Raw genomic sequence first — 12,016 nt, forward strand, 5'->3', positions numbered from 1 at the left:
GCCAGATCTCAAGAGTCTTACCAACAGACCCAGCAACGCTCCTTGAAGCAATGGATTGTGAGTTCTGGTAATAATCCAGGAAAGCCTCTTGCTGGCAAAGCTGGGAAGAGAAGTTGTGTTGGTTTTGCAAAACCAAAAGCAGGAACAGTTTGGATCCAGGTGCCATTTAATCTGAGCCCCCTCCCTCGCCTCGGCCCAAGGTCAGGGAAGAGGAACTGGTTTATGGCTCTGCTTTGGCCCAGCTCTAGTAATAATCCAGACAAACATTCTCTTCCTACATCCCCCAGCCCTTCCTCCTTCACATCAATATCAGAGGTTCCAGCAGCAGGCATGTTATTGTTCGACCCACTTGGCAACTGTTGGAAGTTAGGGATACCAAGTTAAAGCATGGTCAGGTTTCCTCTGCAGTGAAGGGGCCAAGGGGAGTAAGCACAAGGAGCCTGAGGGGTTGTTTTGTTTTGTTTTTTTTGGTCTTTCAAGTAAATCCTCCTCCTTGCCAGTAGTGAGTTTTCGTTTGTTTGTTTTTCAATACATCAGGCAGGCAGTTCTAAGCAGGCAGGAATGGCTGGTGGATTTGCTGTTGTGTAATGCCATCCAAGAAGAGACTGGCACAAAGATGGAGATTTGTGTGTGTGTGTTGAAATGAATCAGTGACGACTACCAAACCAACACACCCAACCCATCGGGGTCCATTTAACTTTCCCCTAGGGAGCAATAATCACAAGTCCTCCGTATGCCCAATTCCCTATTAGCCTCAATATGAGCAGAAAGTACTTCCAGCATGGGCCAGCTTGACATTTCATTAATTTCTTCTTTCCTTGACATTCCCCCAGTGACCACCTAACACCTCATTCTGAGACAGACATATGCAGCCTTAGCATTCGGGCTGAAACAGATCTCACTGCATGCTACAGGCACAAAAACAAGACAAGAGATAGTGATCAGACACAGGAATGGACTGTTTTGTTTTTTATTGTACATTGCAGAAATAGCCCTGTGTCGTGGATAAAAGTGCAACATACACAATATTTAAGAAAAGAAAAAAATAAAACCCTTCTTGAGGTCTGTCTTTCAAAGTTGCAAACAAAAACAGTAAAATATTCCCTCACACAAGAGGCTATTTTTTTTGCACATATCATGCAAAAAAAAAAAAAAAGTAAAAGAAAACTCAGAAGATATTTTTCTATATATATAGATGTCTAGATATCAGTAAAATCCAGTAGAGAGCCCTATATAAAGAACAGAAAAGACACCAAAAGTGCTACTTTACATAGACTCAAAGAGCACTAAATAAGAAAGGAAAATAGACTGCCATTTGGCATCTCAAGATATTTGGCACTCTTGTGATTACATTGGATTTTTTTTCGTTCCATTTTCTTAACACAGTCTATTAAAGAGAATAAACTGCCACAATATAGGGAAAAACCAGAGATTGCCCACACTACAGACTGCATGGTAGTTAGAAAAAGCTGAGCATTTTTATCTGTTTTACATATAAAATTTGTCCATTTGCGCTAACTTGAGCAGTTGCTCACAGCAACAAAGTAATACAAGCTTTAAAAAATAAAACCATAATTCTTCCTATAGTTCATTCCTTATAAAAGTTTTTTCACACATTCCATCGATACGTTAAAATGTGACTAAAATGAAATATATATATATATATATAATTTATATAGAATTTTTTTAAACATCCAAGGACATCAACATAAAAAAACCCAATGGAAACTGATAGCATGTTACATCCAAGTGCACGGAATCATTTTTGCAAGATTAAATAATGTAAACAAGGTGCTCATTTGGAACCACCATGACCAGCAAAAGGTACCACGGTCTGAAAACACTGTGTTTTGCTGCATTGTTCGAAGTACTTTAAAACCCAGATCTAGAATTGTGCAATATTCATCATATAGAAAAAAGAAACGACTAGTAATTTAAACAACATAGCTGCAACTGATACACTTTGATTTATTACTGTTTGTGGGTTGGGTTTAGGATTTCTTTTATTGTTTGTGTTTCTTTTTTGTGGATTTTTGTTTTGTTTTGCACATTACTTAAACCTTCTTCCTTTTTGCACCTCTTCTGTCTCCAAGCCTGATGTTAAGATACAATTTGCTGATGTGCATTGCGGATCGCAGGCTGGTAATGAAGGATTTCAGAGTGCTTTTTTTGTTTGTTGCCAATAATGTGTTACATTGTAAATTATTTTTCCCCTTTACTCAGTGTCTCTGGGAGGGAATTAAACACCAGGAGGTGCCTTTTCTGAAAGATTTTTCAGCACATCATCAATTCTATCATCTTCAATGACAACTGTAAAGCAGAAAAACAAAATGATGAATACATTGTAGCTTCCCTTGTCCGTCTGTCCCCCGCGCCGTTGCATGAATTCCCCGGTACTGCAATTTGCCCCCCAAAACATGTATGGTTCTACAGAGTCTCTCTACCTAACATCCAAGGCAACACTGAATTCCAATACACGCACACGTATGGTTATTGCAAATGATTTTGTTTAAACAACATCAAAGTCAGGGAAACATGAGTTTCACAGAGAAAAGAGTATGTCCGTTCAGCAATTTCCTGCTATTTAAAGAGAAGTGATACCATTGCAAAGAATTAAATGCAGTGGATAATGTTACACACTTAACCCAGTGTTTTCAAGGTCACCAAACACTTGGCCGCTAGGGTTAGGTTGTCTAAAACAACTGATAGTGTATTTTTTAAATTGACTGGGCTAAGTTGTAGCTGAATGGCACCTATCCCCTCTGAAATGAGTTGCAGGATCTCTCAGCTCTCTAGATGTCAAGAGTCACTTCCAGGTTAGCTATGTTGCGACTATTGAGATCACCTGGGATTTCTTTGTCTCTAATAGGGACAGGGGTTTAGGATTCTTTAGGGTTTTTATCATAAACATGCAATGTGGAGAACGAGAGAGAAGAAAACATCTTTTTAGCTGCCAGATGACCTTCCCTCTCTCCCATGAGTACCTACAGGATCTGCTGCAGTTTTTTCCACTCCTCTTTGCCACTCCATGCAGACTCAACACCTCCCCAACAGCATTTCGACTTGCAAGAAGGAATTCTGCGACCAAGACTCAGACTTGGATTTGGTACATTTAAACTAGGCAGAGAACTACATCGCCCTCCCCCCACTCAAGTACACAGAATTTTTTTTTTAACTACAGGGATGTGTTCAGGTCTCTAAAGAAGTGAAAATGCTGCCGGGGAGGTGCTGAGTGTGCTGTGAGTAGCAAAGAGGAGGGGAATCGCTTTGGATCTGCTCACCTAAGCTGTGGGGTAAAAAAGACCCATCGGTTTACACGGCTAAGTGAGCAGATCCCAAGCCGCATTTATTCCCCCGACACACCATATTGATCACTCCTGTGCCCAGAGCAGGCACACAGGGGCAAACGGAACTGCACTCGTGCCCGGTCCACGCTGCCCTGGGATTCCCCCCACCCCGCAGCAGGCTGGAGAGCCTGACCCCTTACTCACCACGTCGACCCGTTCACCGCTGCGGAAAAGCCTTTCCTAACCCCGCAGCCTTGTTCTCCCCCAGCCAGGCTCGAGTGGCCGCCGCCGCCGCCAGGCTTCGGATCCCCCCTCTCCCCGCAGCCCCACCTCGGGGCGCCTGCCTGGCTCCCTGCCCCGGGGGGCACCTACGCTTTGCACGGCGCTGTATGGGGCAGGCTCCTGGCCAAGCAGGTGTGAAACCTGGAGGCCAAAGGGGGGGGGGGGGGACTCCCAGGGAGGGTTCGGCGCTGCGAACGGGAGGGAAACCATCAGGACTCTGGGCGAAGTGACTCCGATTCCAAACAGCCGCGGAGAAGGGAGCGGGGCGGGCTCGGGGGAGACCCCCCATCCCACAGCTGGGGGCTGCAAGGCTTTAGGAAAGGGGACGATGGGGGGGGGGGCGACCGGGGACTTACCTCTCTTGCTCCTGCCGATCTGCCCCAGCTTGGGGGGCCTCTTACTCTGCCCCCCGGCGAAGAAGTTGCTGGTGTCCTGCAGGCGGCAGGTGAAGGAGATCTGCCCCACCTCCCCGCCGTCCCCGTAGTGCCCCAGCTTGTCCTCGCCGTAGGGCAGCACCTCCGACATGGTCTGGCCGGGCGGGTCCGCTGCCCCCGGTCCTCCGCCCGCTCCTGCTGGCTCGCAGCCGGCAGACAGGGTCGCCGCTGGCCCGGCAGCCCCGGCCCGGCAGGGGAAGCGGCGGAGCGAGGCGGGTCCCTTCTCCCGACTGGGCTCAGCAGCGGCCCGGCCCCAGCCACATCCTCCGGCGGCGGCGCGAGAGTGGCCGCCCGGCTGCCGGGCGAGAGGAGGAGGCGGCGGCGGCTGGAGCCGGGGGCGGGGGGCGGGAGTCCGGAGTCCTTCCCCGCGCCGCTGCTGGGGGCTCCGGGGGGGGGGCAGAGAGATCCCGGGAAGAGGAGCAACGTCACCGAGGGCAGAGCCCGGCTGCCGCGCGCGCGGGCTGGGCTCTCCCCCGGGAGGCGGGGGCTCGCCCCTCCCTTTGCAGCCCCCGCCCCAGGCTCGCCGGGCTCCGCCTCCCCCGCCCGGGTGCTTTCCCCGCTGGGCGCCCGAGGGCTCGGGCCGGCTGCCGGCTGCCCGGCTTTGCCCTTCCCCGCCCGAAGCCTCCCCTCACCCCGCCCCCGCCCTGGCAGGTGGGGACCTGCCCGCCTGACCCAAGCCTGTGCTCTCACCACTGATCCTTCCTCCCTCCTCGAGGGAGAAGCAGAGCCCGGCCTCCCGCCTGCCAGGCAGGGCTTAATGGGGGCCCCTCTGGGCCTGGCTCACCAGTTCTGAATGTAAGAAAAAAAATAAATATTACTTGAGCCCCGCCACCTCTTTCATTACAAATTAAGCACTGCTCCCAAGCCCCCTGGGCAAGGCCACCCTTCCTCTCCTCCACCAGCTTGCCTCTCTGGTTTTCAGCAGCAGGGCACAGTCTCTGCTTCTGCCTCTAACCCGCCCCCCCCCCCCCTCCACTGCAGCATTCTTGCTTTTCTTGTATTTTCTGGTGCACATCCCCGTGCTCCCTTGATTTCTTGGAGCACCCCTCTTGCAGCAGAGTGGAGGAGGGGTGCTTTCAGCAACAAGATGGAGTGGAAGGTACAGAGCCAGCAAGCTGCCAGATGCTCTGCTGAAAAGGCAAGGGCTGCTGCTTTAGTAATATGTATTATCATTGTTCATTATTTTGGAGGAAATCTCCCCCCACCCCCAACACCCCTTGCTGCTGTGATCTCCAAGAAAGGGTGTGACAATTGCCTTTCTCCCTCTGAGTACTCTGGTCTGGGTCAGTCTCCTTGACAAAGGGGCAGGTCGATGTTTCATTGGCTCCCTTTAAAAATCTAAGGAGCATTTTGAACAGCTTTTGACCAAAAGCCTCAGTACTGAGATTAACATCAGAGAAACACTGAAAGAAGGGACCTAGATAATTTAACCTGATCTAGCCAGGTATTTGGACTGCTCATCAAATTGGGAAGGGACCAGTGTCCCCCAATGCCCATGCTCTTCCCAGTCCTAGGGAACTAATTGTATAGTACATGCCTATCTGAGCCTTATAGACTATCTCAGCTCATCACTCCTGAGCGAGCAGTGCCCTCCGGCAACAATCCCATTTATAGTCTATCTCTGGCATCAAGGTAATTATCTTTTTCCTCCCTCACCCCTTCCAGGAATCCCAGTCAAGTGGATTTTCCCAGCACCTCCTGGGAAAGGAAGCCTGAATGTTGATCCCCTGATTAAGGTTATGCAGTGCCCTGGCCAGCCAGTACAGCCGTGGGGAAAGGGACGGCAAAGCCCAATTTTCTTTAGTCTCAGAGCAGCAGCACGGCAGTAATGGCACCAATGCAGCGGGTGGAGCATTTGTGAGGTTTGGGCTGAGGCCATTGCCATCTTCCTTGCAATGAAGCCTTAAGGCTAGGGAGATAAAATCTTCTACACTGCTGGCAGCTTTACTCTGTAAATGGCCCTGTTTCCTAATGTGTGCTTTGCTTCCATAACCAGTCCTCAATGTGGATGGAAAGGAAGGATTCACTCACAAGGGGGTGTAGATGGTAGCGGATGAGGGATGTGGCCTGCTTATGGAGTTGGAATATATAGTGAAGACTGCCATGTGGTATCTATGTGCTCCACATACCTGGCTCTTCACACAGCCAACACTGTAGCAACCTACATGGAACCTGGAGGGAGGAGCACAGTTTGCAGGACGGAAGAGTTTGGAGGAGGCACTGGGAAGTCAGTCTGTGTGCAAATGGCTGGAATGCTAGCTGCCATTGCAGCACCCCTGTGAACAGTTCTCTTAATAAAGATTTAATTTAGTTCTAGAAACATGGCGCCCTCTCATGTCATTACTCAGGATGCGGCATGTGAAACAAGCACTGTGGGCATCTCTCCTGGCCCGCTCTCAGATGCATGTTTCTGCCACTACCTCCTCCCAGCAGTCCCTGCTATACTGAATAGGAGGTGATGTAACGTGATAAGGTGTGAATGCCTCCCGGAAACACTGGTGTACTCCCATGTGACATGGCATAACCCTGGTGCAGTGTGTCTGAAGCAATGCCTGGGCAACCTGATACCCTGTAACTTCCTACTGCTAGATGGCAAACAAATGAGCCTTTTTTGACCAGGAGGATGTGACTTCTGCAACTGGGGAAGCAAACAAGGGGAAGCAGGAGAATCCTACCCCAACACAAAGGTCATGCTACAAAAAAACATGAGCTGTGAAATTTTTAGTTTAAATCTGTGGTTCCCTGTTGTCCCAATCCAACACAAACGGCTGTGAAACTGCAGGGCTGCACGACCCACAGCAATGCAAAGGGTGCCACATTAAAGCAGTCCTATGACACATGGCAACCCCTCTGCAAACCAAAGTGATGCCAGAATAACAGCATGGCCCAAGGGAACGTGAGGTTATGCAATGCTGCAGGACCCGTGTAACCCAATGCAACAGAGGGAGATGGGCCACTGCAGCAGAGTGCCTTGCAGTGTCAGCTGACACGAACACCTAAACCAGTGCAGTATGATCAAATGGTCTCCTGATTTGGCGATTGAAGCATCGCGATGCCCACTGCAGCAGAATGAGGCTGGAACCACATATACATGCTGAAGCAACACAAGCAAGGTTATGTGACAGTGACTAGGAAAACCATGTACCAGTCCATCCCAGCACCCATAAGACGCCGCTCCAGTGTGCACCCTTTTAAGGGAAAGGAGGGCATCGTTAGCGGAGTTCATCAGTCCCTGCTGATCCTTACAGGCATTTTTTGGAGTCTGTTCTTCTCTTTGAGCAAACCTCTTTTGCTCGGGGGGGAAACGTGTTGATCCTGTAGCAATTCCCTTGGTATTTAGCGTTAATTTCGATCCTCGTCTTGTGCAGATTTATTCAGGACATGGAGATGGGTGTGAATTGTAGTGCTGGCAAAAGGTGCCAGACTGACAGCCCTGAAGACTGAAATCTTCTGGTTTATGCAGAGAACAGGTACGAGCACAGGCAGCAGCAGCTTACAGAGAAGGCGTGGGGATGGGTCGGGGCTCTGCTCCTTCTCTCCCATTGAGGTAACAGGAGTAGAAGCCCGTCAAGCATGCTTTGAACCATGAGTGGAGGGCCTCGCGCTAGAGGTGATTGAATTATCCTATCAACGGCTAGTCTGCCCACTCAAGCCTTAGGCTCTCTGCTGAGGCTGCCAGGAAAGTTCCCAGTTAGTGCCGATCACAGTGGTTTTGGGATGTTACCCCGACTGATACTGCCTGCTCACTGCACCACCGTCAGGTGGCAACAACGCTTCTGTCCTTCCTGAGTTGAATTTGAGCCACTGAGCTAGAAGCAAAAGGCGTGGGCTATCCTATTACCAAGCTCACTGCCCCTGTTATAAAAGTTCTGTGATAAATAATATTCTTTGTAGCATTCCCAACTAATAACAAATTGCCATCTTGAAGCATTTAATGCTTCGCAAGCGTTTCAGGAATCAAGGGTCCGGAGAGCTCATGAGATTGAGCTACAGAACCTTTCGTTTCTGGGGTACTGATCCGACTCCAGCTCCAGCTGTCTGTGACTGAATGTTATTGCCACTCAACAGCTGTTCCATGCCCTCTCTGAAATAAACTGGTGGTCTCAAGGCACTTCCTAGTGAACAGATGTGCACGTGAGTCTCAGCACTAATTAACATTCCTGCTGGCAGTCTCGGCTGAGATCCAGCAACCTAGGGTTGATGGGTTTAGAGACAGAGCTACCCTCTCCCTTTAAAGATGTGTGCGTGTGTGTGGGGGGAGGCAGATCAAGAAAAGCAGGGTAGGATAACATGCACTGTTGTTCCCCACGCCGTACTTATTCAGTGGATACAGGACTTCAGCCTCAAACCTTCCACCACTACTGAATTCAATGTAAAAAATGGAAATCCCTCCCCTGGCCCTGGGCCCGGGAGCCCAGGTGGCACCGAGCATTGGCAGGCTGGGCTGAGGGACTCCGGTGTGTGTGTTTTGTGACAGTACGTCAGAGTGGGAGCTGGAGGGCACTGTGGTTAGTGACTGTGGCAGAATCACAACATCTGAAGGGGCCGTTGTCTGTAATCTATAAAGTGCTTCAGCAGCAGATGAGCAGGTAAACAAGCACTTTCCACTCCCAAGAGGTTTAAGAGCTCCAAAATGGATTAAGTGTAAATTAAGAGCTCTTCGGTAGTGTCTTCCAAGAACCAACCCACCCAGGAACTCGAAACCTGATTCTCTCAATCCTGCCCAGCCTTGCAAGGAGACGCTGGCTGTCAGCTCCCCAAAGCCTCTCTTTCTGATGTTTCTGTAATGAATAAGCCTATTTCAGGCTTTGCCTGCAGACTCGCTGGTCCCAGTGCACAGGAGATGTGTTTAAACAGTTGTATTTGCATGGCTACCTTCTTTTCCCCCTGGAAATCACTTGGCAACAGAGATAACAGAGCAATGGTGTGGCTGCTGCCTGAAAGGCTAAGTCTGGTCTGGAGAAGGAAGTATCATTTGTGCCAAAGTCTCTGATTAAAACAGACAAACAGGCTTCATGGGAAGCAACCCTGACCCTCTGTTTTGTGCAGCCCATCGCTCAGCAGAGGAAAAATGATACAGCAAAGGAAATAATAGACAGTAATAGGTCAAGCAGCTGGGCATAAAAGCCTGCACTAATTGAGCATGGCTTTTGGATAATTTCCCTGCCTCCAGAATGGGGGTTTCTCCTTTTGTTAACCACAGGCCTCCTACACTGTGGAGGCAGTGTGGCCCTGAGGACTGAACACAGGAACAAGAACCAGAAGCATTTAAAGCTTAAGCACGTCTCTGCCACTGATTCCCTTTGTAGCCGTGGACAAGTCACTTAACCACTCTGCTTCTCCCCATCTAAATGGGGCTAGCAATGCTTCCCTATCTGCTTCACAGAGATAGAAGGATAATTCATGTTAGCAGAGTGCTTTGAAAATGAAAATGAAAAGTACCAAGTTGTTACCTGATAAAGGAAAAGGGGCTTTTTAAAGGTTCCTCAGTAGCCTCAGATTTTAGGGGCTAAATTTTCACTGCAACACTTAAATGCACCTGAGTTTGTGGGCTCACCAGACCCAAAACAAGGCCTGTCCACCAAACCGACTAGGGATATCACACCAGCATGCTCTTCATTGCTGCGAAACACACCCAATATATCTGAACATCCCATCAACCGGTGAGAGGTCCTTAGTGAAGTTAGCAGCACTGCCTGCCACAGAGAGGTCCAACTGAAGCATCTCAGAACACCATGGTTTATTAATAAGGTATACAACTTTCTCTGGCCTTGAAACGTTCTTGGTGGGTTCCAGGAGCGGGGAGAGTTGCTTGCTGGTTCAGTTTTCACTTGTGCTGGCACTGGTCATCTGATCAGTTGTATAAAGCAGCCTATCGTTTCTAATCTAGCAGCTGGAGAGATTTTTTGAAAAGAGGAGGGGAGGGGGGATGAAGCAGAGAGGCAGCATCTTCTGCACTGTAATTGTTCTGCTGCATGAGTGTGTGTCTTGATTCAGGTCAGTAGTAACGTTTCCAAGGCCACTGCTTTTAGGATGGATTCTGCAGAAGCTGCATGTTAGCTAAATAAAATACCTATTTTATAACTGTATATATTTTACTGATCGCACTAAGGCTCTTCTACCACTCACTGCAGATGCTCAGATCATGCAGCAGAGTTGATGTTGGATGAATGCCACCAAGCTGCCAAGTCCTACATGCAGATACTATGTGGCTGCTGATTATTTTGCTGCCACTGCAGGCTCTTGATATTGCATTGGCTTGGTCCCACTCCATCGGAGGAAGTGACTTAGAGGCGCTATCTGGACCGTGGTAGGCAATCTCCTGCTGAAGGAAGAGTTTGTCTGAGGAAGGAAATCTCCACCACGCACAACTTGCCCTGGGGAGGGGAATCCCATCACTGAAGGACAGAGGGGAGTAAGAGCTTCACCATCAATAGTCATTCTCATGCACAGGTCTGTTGATTTCAGTGGAATACTCATGCTCATAACCACACGCTAAAGGGTGTAAGAGGTCACTGTGTGTCCCTGAGTGAAGGCACAGAAGCAGCTGGCAGGAGGAAATGAATAGCTTGTTAGAATGGGTCTCTCATTTGAGCAACATGGTGGGTAACAAGGCACATATGCTCATTCAGAGCCTGTCGCAGAGGCTCCCCTGCCTTGATACTGTCGTTCTTATTATCAGTCCATGCTGCTCAGGTTGTGGCTGCTGTGTGGGTAGGATACATTTCACGAGTACTAAATTCCCATGCACTATTTTCTATTTCTTCATGAAGAGTCTCGCTGAAAGCCAGCAAGACAAGGTGGGGCAGGAGAAGGAGGGGATTACCTATGTGACTGTGCATGTCGGAGACACAATGGGAATCTTAGCTCTGCTATCATGCTTTACGAAGGACGGCCGGTATCATTAACCTTGTCCGGCAGCTGGCAAAACTACAGGCAGAGAGAGGGGAAGTGACTTGCCCATGGTCACAGGGATGGTCTAGGACAATGATACTCTGACCTCAGTGATTCAGGAGCCAAATTAGCAATCAACATTATCCAAAAGAGCCACAGTAGTGTGAATTCATTGTTTCATTTACTATAGTACTATATACTTTATATATAGAATTCTTCTCACAGCAAATAAGTTAATAACTTAGTGCAAGTTGATAACTTAATTGGTTAATAACATAATAAAAGTATCCTGACTGGTTAATAACTTAGATTGGTTAATAATTAAATCACACAGCGTTTTAATATTATGTGCTGTAAAGAGCTGCAGCAAACATGTTGAAGAGCTACTTGTAGCCCTCACTCTGAGTATCACTGGTCTAGTAGCACTAGGGACAGAACCCTAATCTCTTTACTCCCAGACTGGGACACAGTCCACTGGACTATAGTGCCTCCCCCTTAAGATATAAAAACAATCCATCATTAAAAGGAAGGCAGAGAATGTAAAGAGCTCGAAACCCTGGAAAAAGCGAACATGAGGGGAAAACACACACACAGAGTTGTCACTGCATCGAAAACAACAGATGCACCAATTTGTTTCTTTAGATATTCAACATCTAGCAAGTTGATCAAGCTCTCTCTTTGAATTCTGTCCCTGGAGACAGCTGCAGCTAAGAGCTGAGATCTTGACAGATTCTGCTGTTTACTGGTGCGTTGCTATTAATTCTATCAACTAAGGACATAAACGGATAGCAGTTAAATTGGCAAAGGTTCAGAATCCCCCAGATCCTGAAAAGAGGGGACTAATCAAGTGAGGCCAGGCTGCTTATTGGCAATCTTCCAACAACTGAAAGAGCTTTTCTGTTCAGAAAAGTGAGTATTAATTTGGCATCATTGCGTCACCTGCTTGTCTCAATCATTTTAATAACAAAGTAAATTTACAAGTAAATTATGGGGCTTTTTCCTCCCCTTTAGCCCCCAGTTACCCCTTCATATTCAGTTTGGGATCTGAGAGCCATATGGAGTTATTCTCTTCTGCTGCATCACCACCCATGGCCATTGAGTGACCTCCTTGTCTACACA

General features: G+C 48.4%; 1 protein-coding gene across 1 annotated transcript; it reads right to left on the bottom strand.

Annotated features, from left to right (window-relative positions):
- Positions 1–2,050: 2,050 nt before the first annotated feature.
- Positions 2,051–4,275, bottom strand: CAMK2N1 (calcium/calmodulin dependent protein kinase II inhibitor 1). Its single transcript, XM_074975089.1, has 2 exons — positions 3,926–4,275; positions 2,051–2,310 (listed from the first exon to the last, which is right to left on the bottom strand). Exons 1-2 carry the CDS (start codon positions 4,092–4,094, stop codon positions 2,240–2,242), a joined length of 240 nt encoding a protein of 79 aa, XP_074831190.1. The 5' UTR covers positions 4,095–4,275; the 3' UTR covers positions 2,051–2,239.
- Between the last annotated feature and the right edge of the window lie 7,741 nt (positions 4,276–12,016).

The sequence above is a fragment of the Natator depressus genome, chromosome 18 (assembly GCF_965152275.1).
Source record: "Natator depressus isolate rNatDep1 chromosome 18, rNatDep2.hap1, whole genome shotgun sequence".
In the NCBI taxonomy this organism is placed as follows: Eukaryota; Metazoa; Chordata; order Testudines; family Cheloniidae; genus Natator; species Natator depressus.

What these genes read in the sequence shown, in the direction of transcription:
- CAMK2N1 (XM_074975089.1), bottom strand. Translation starts at nt 4,094, where the DNA reads ATGTCGGAGGTGCTGCCCTACGGCGAGGACAAGCTGGGGCACTACGGG. An exon ending in GATCGGCAGGAGCAAGAGAG is followed by an intron (nt 2,311 to 3,925) that starts GTAAGTCCCCGG and finishes TCTGCTTTACAG; the next exon opens with TTGTCATTGAAGATGATAGA.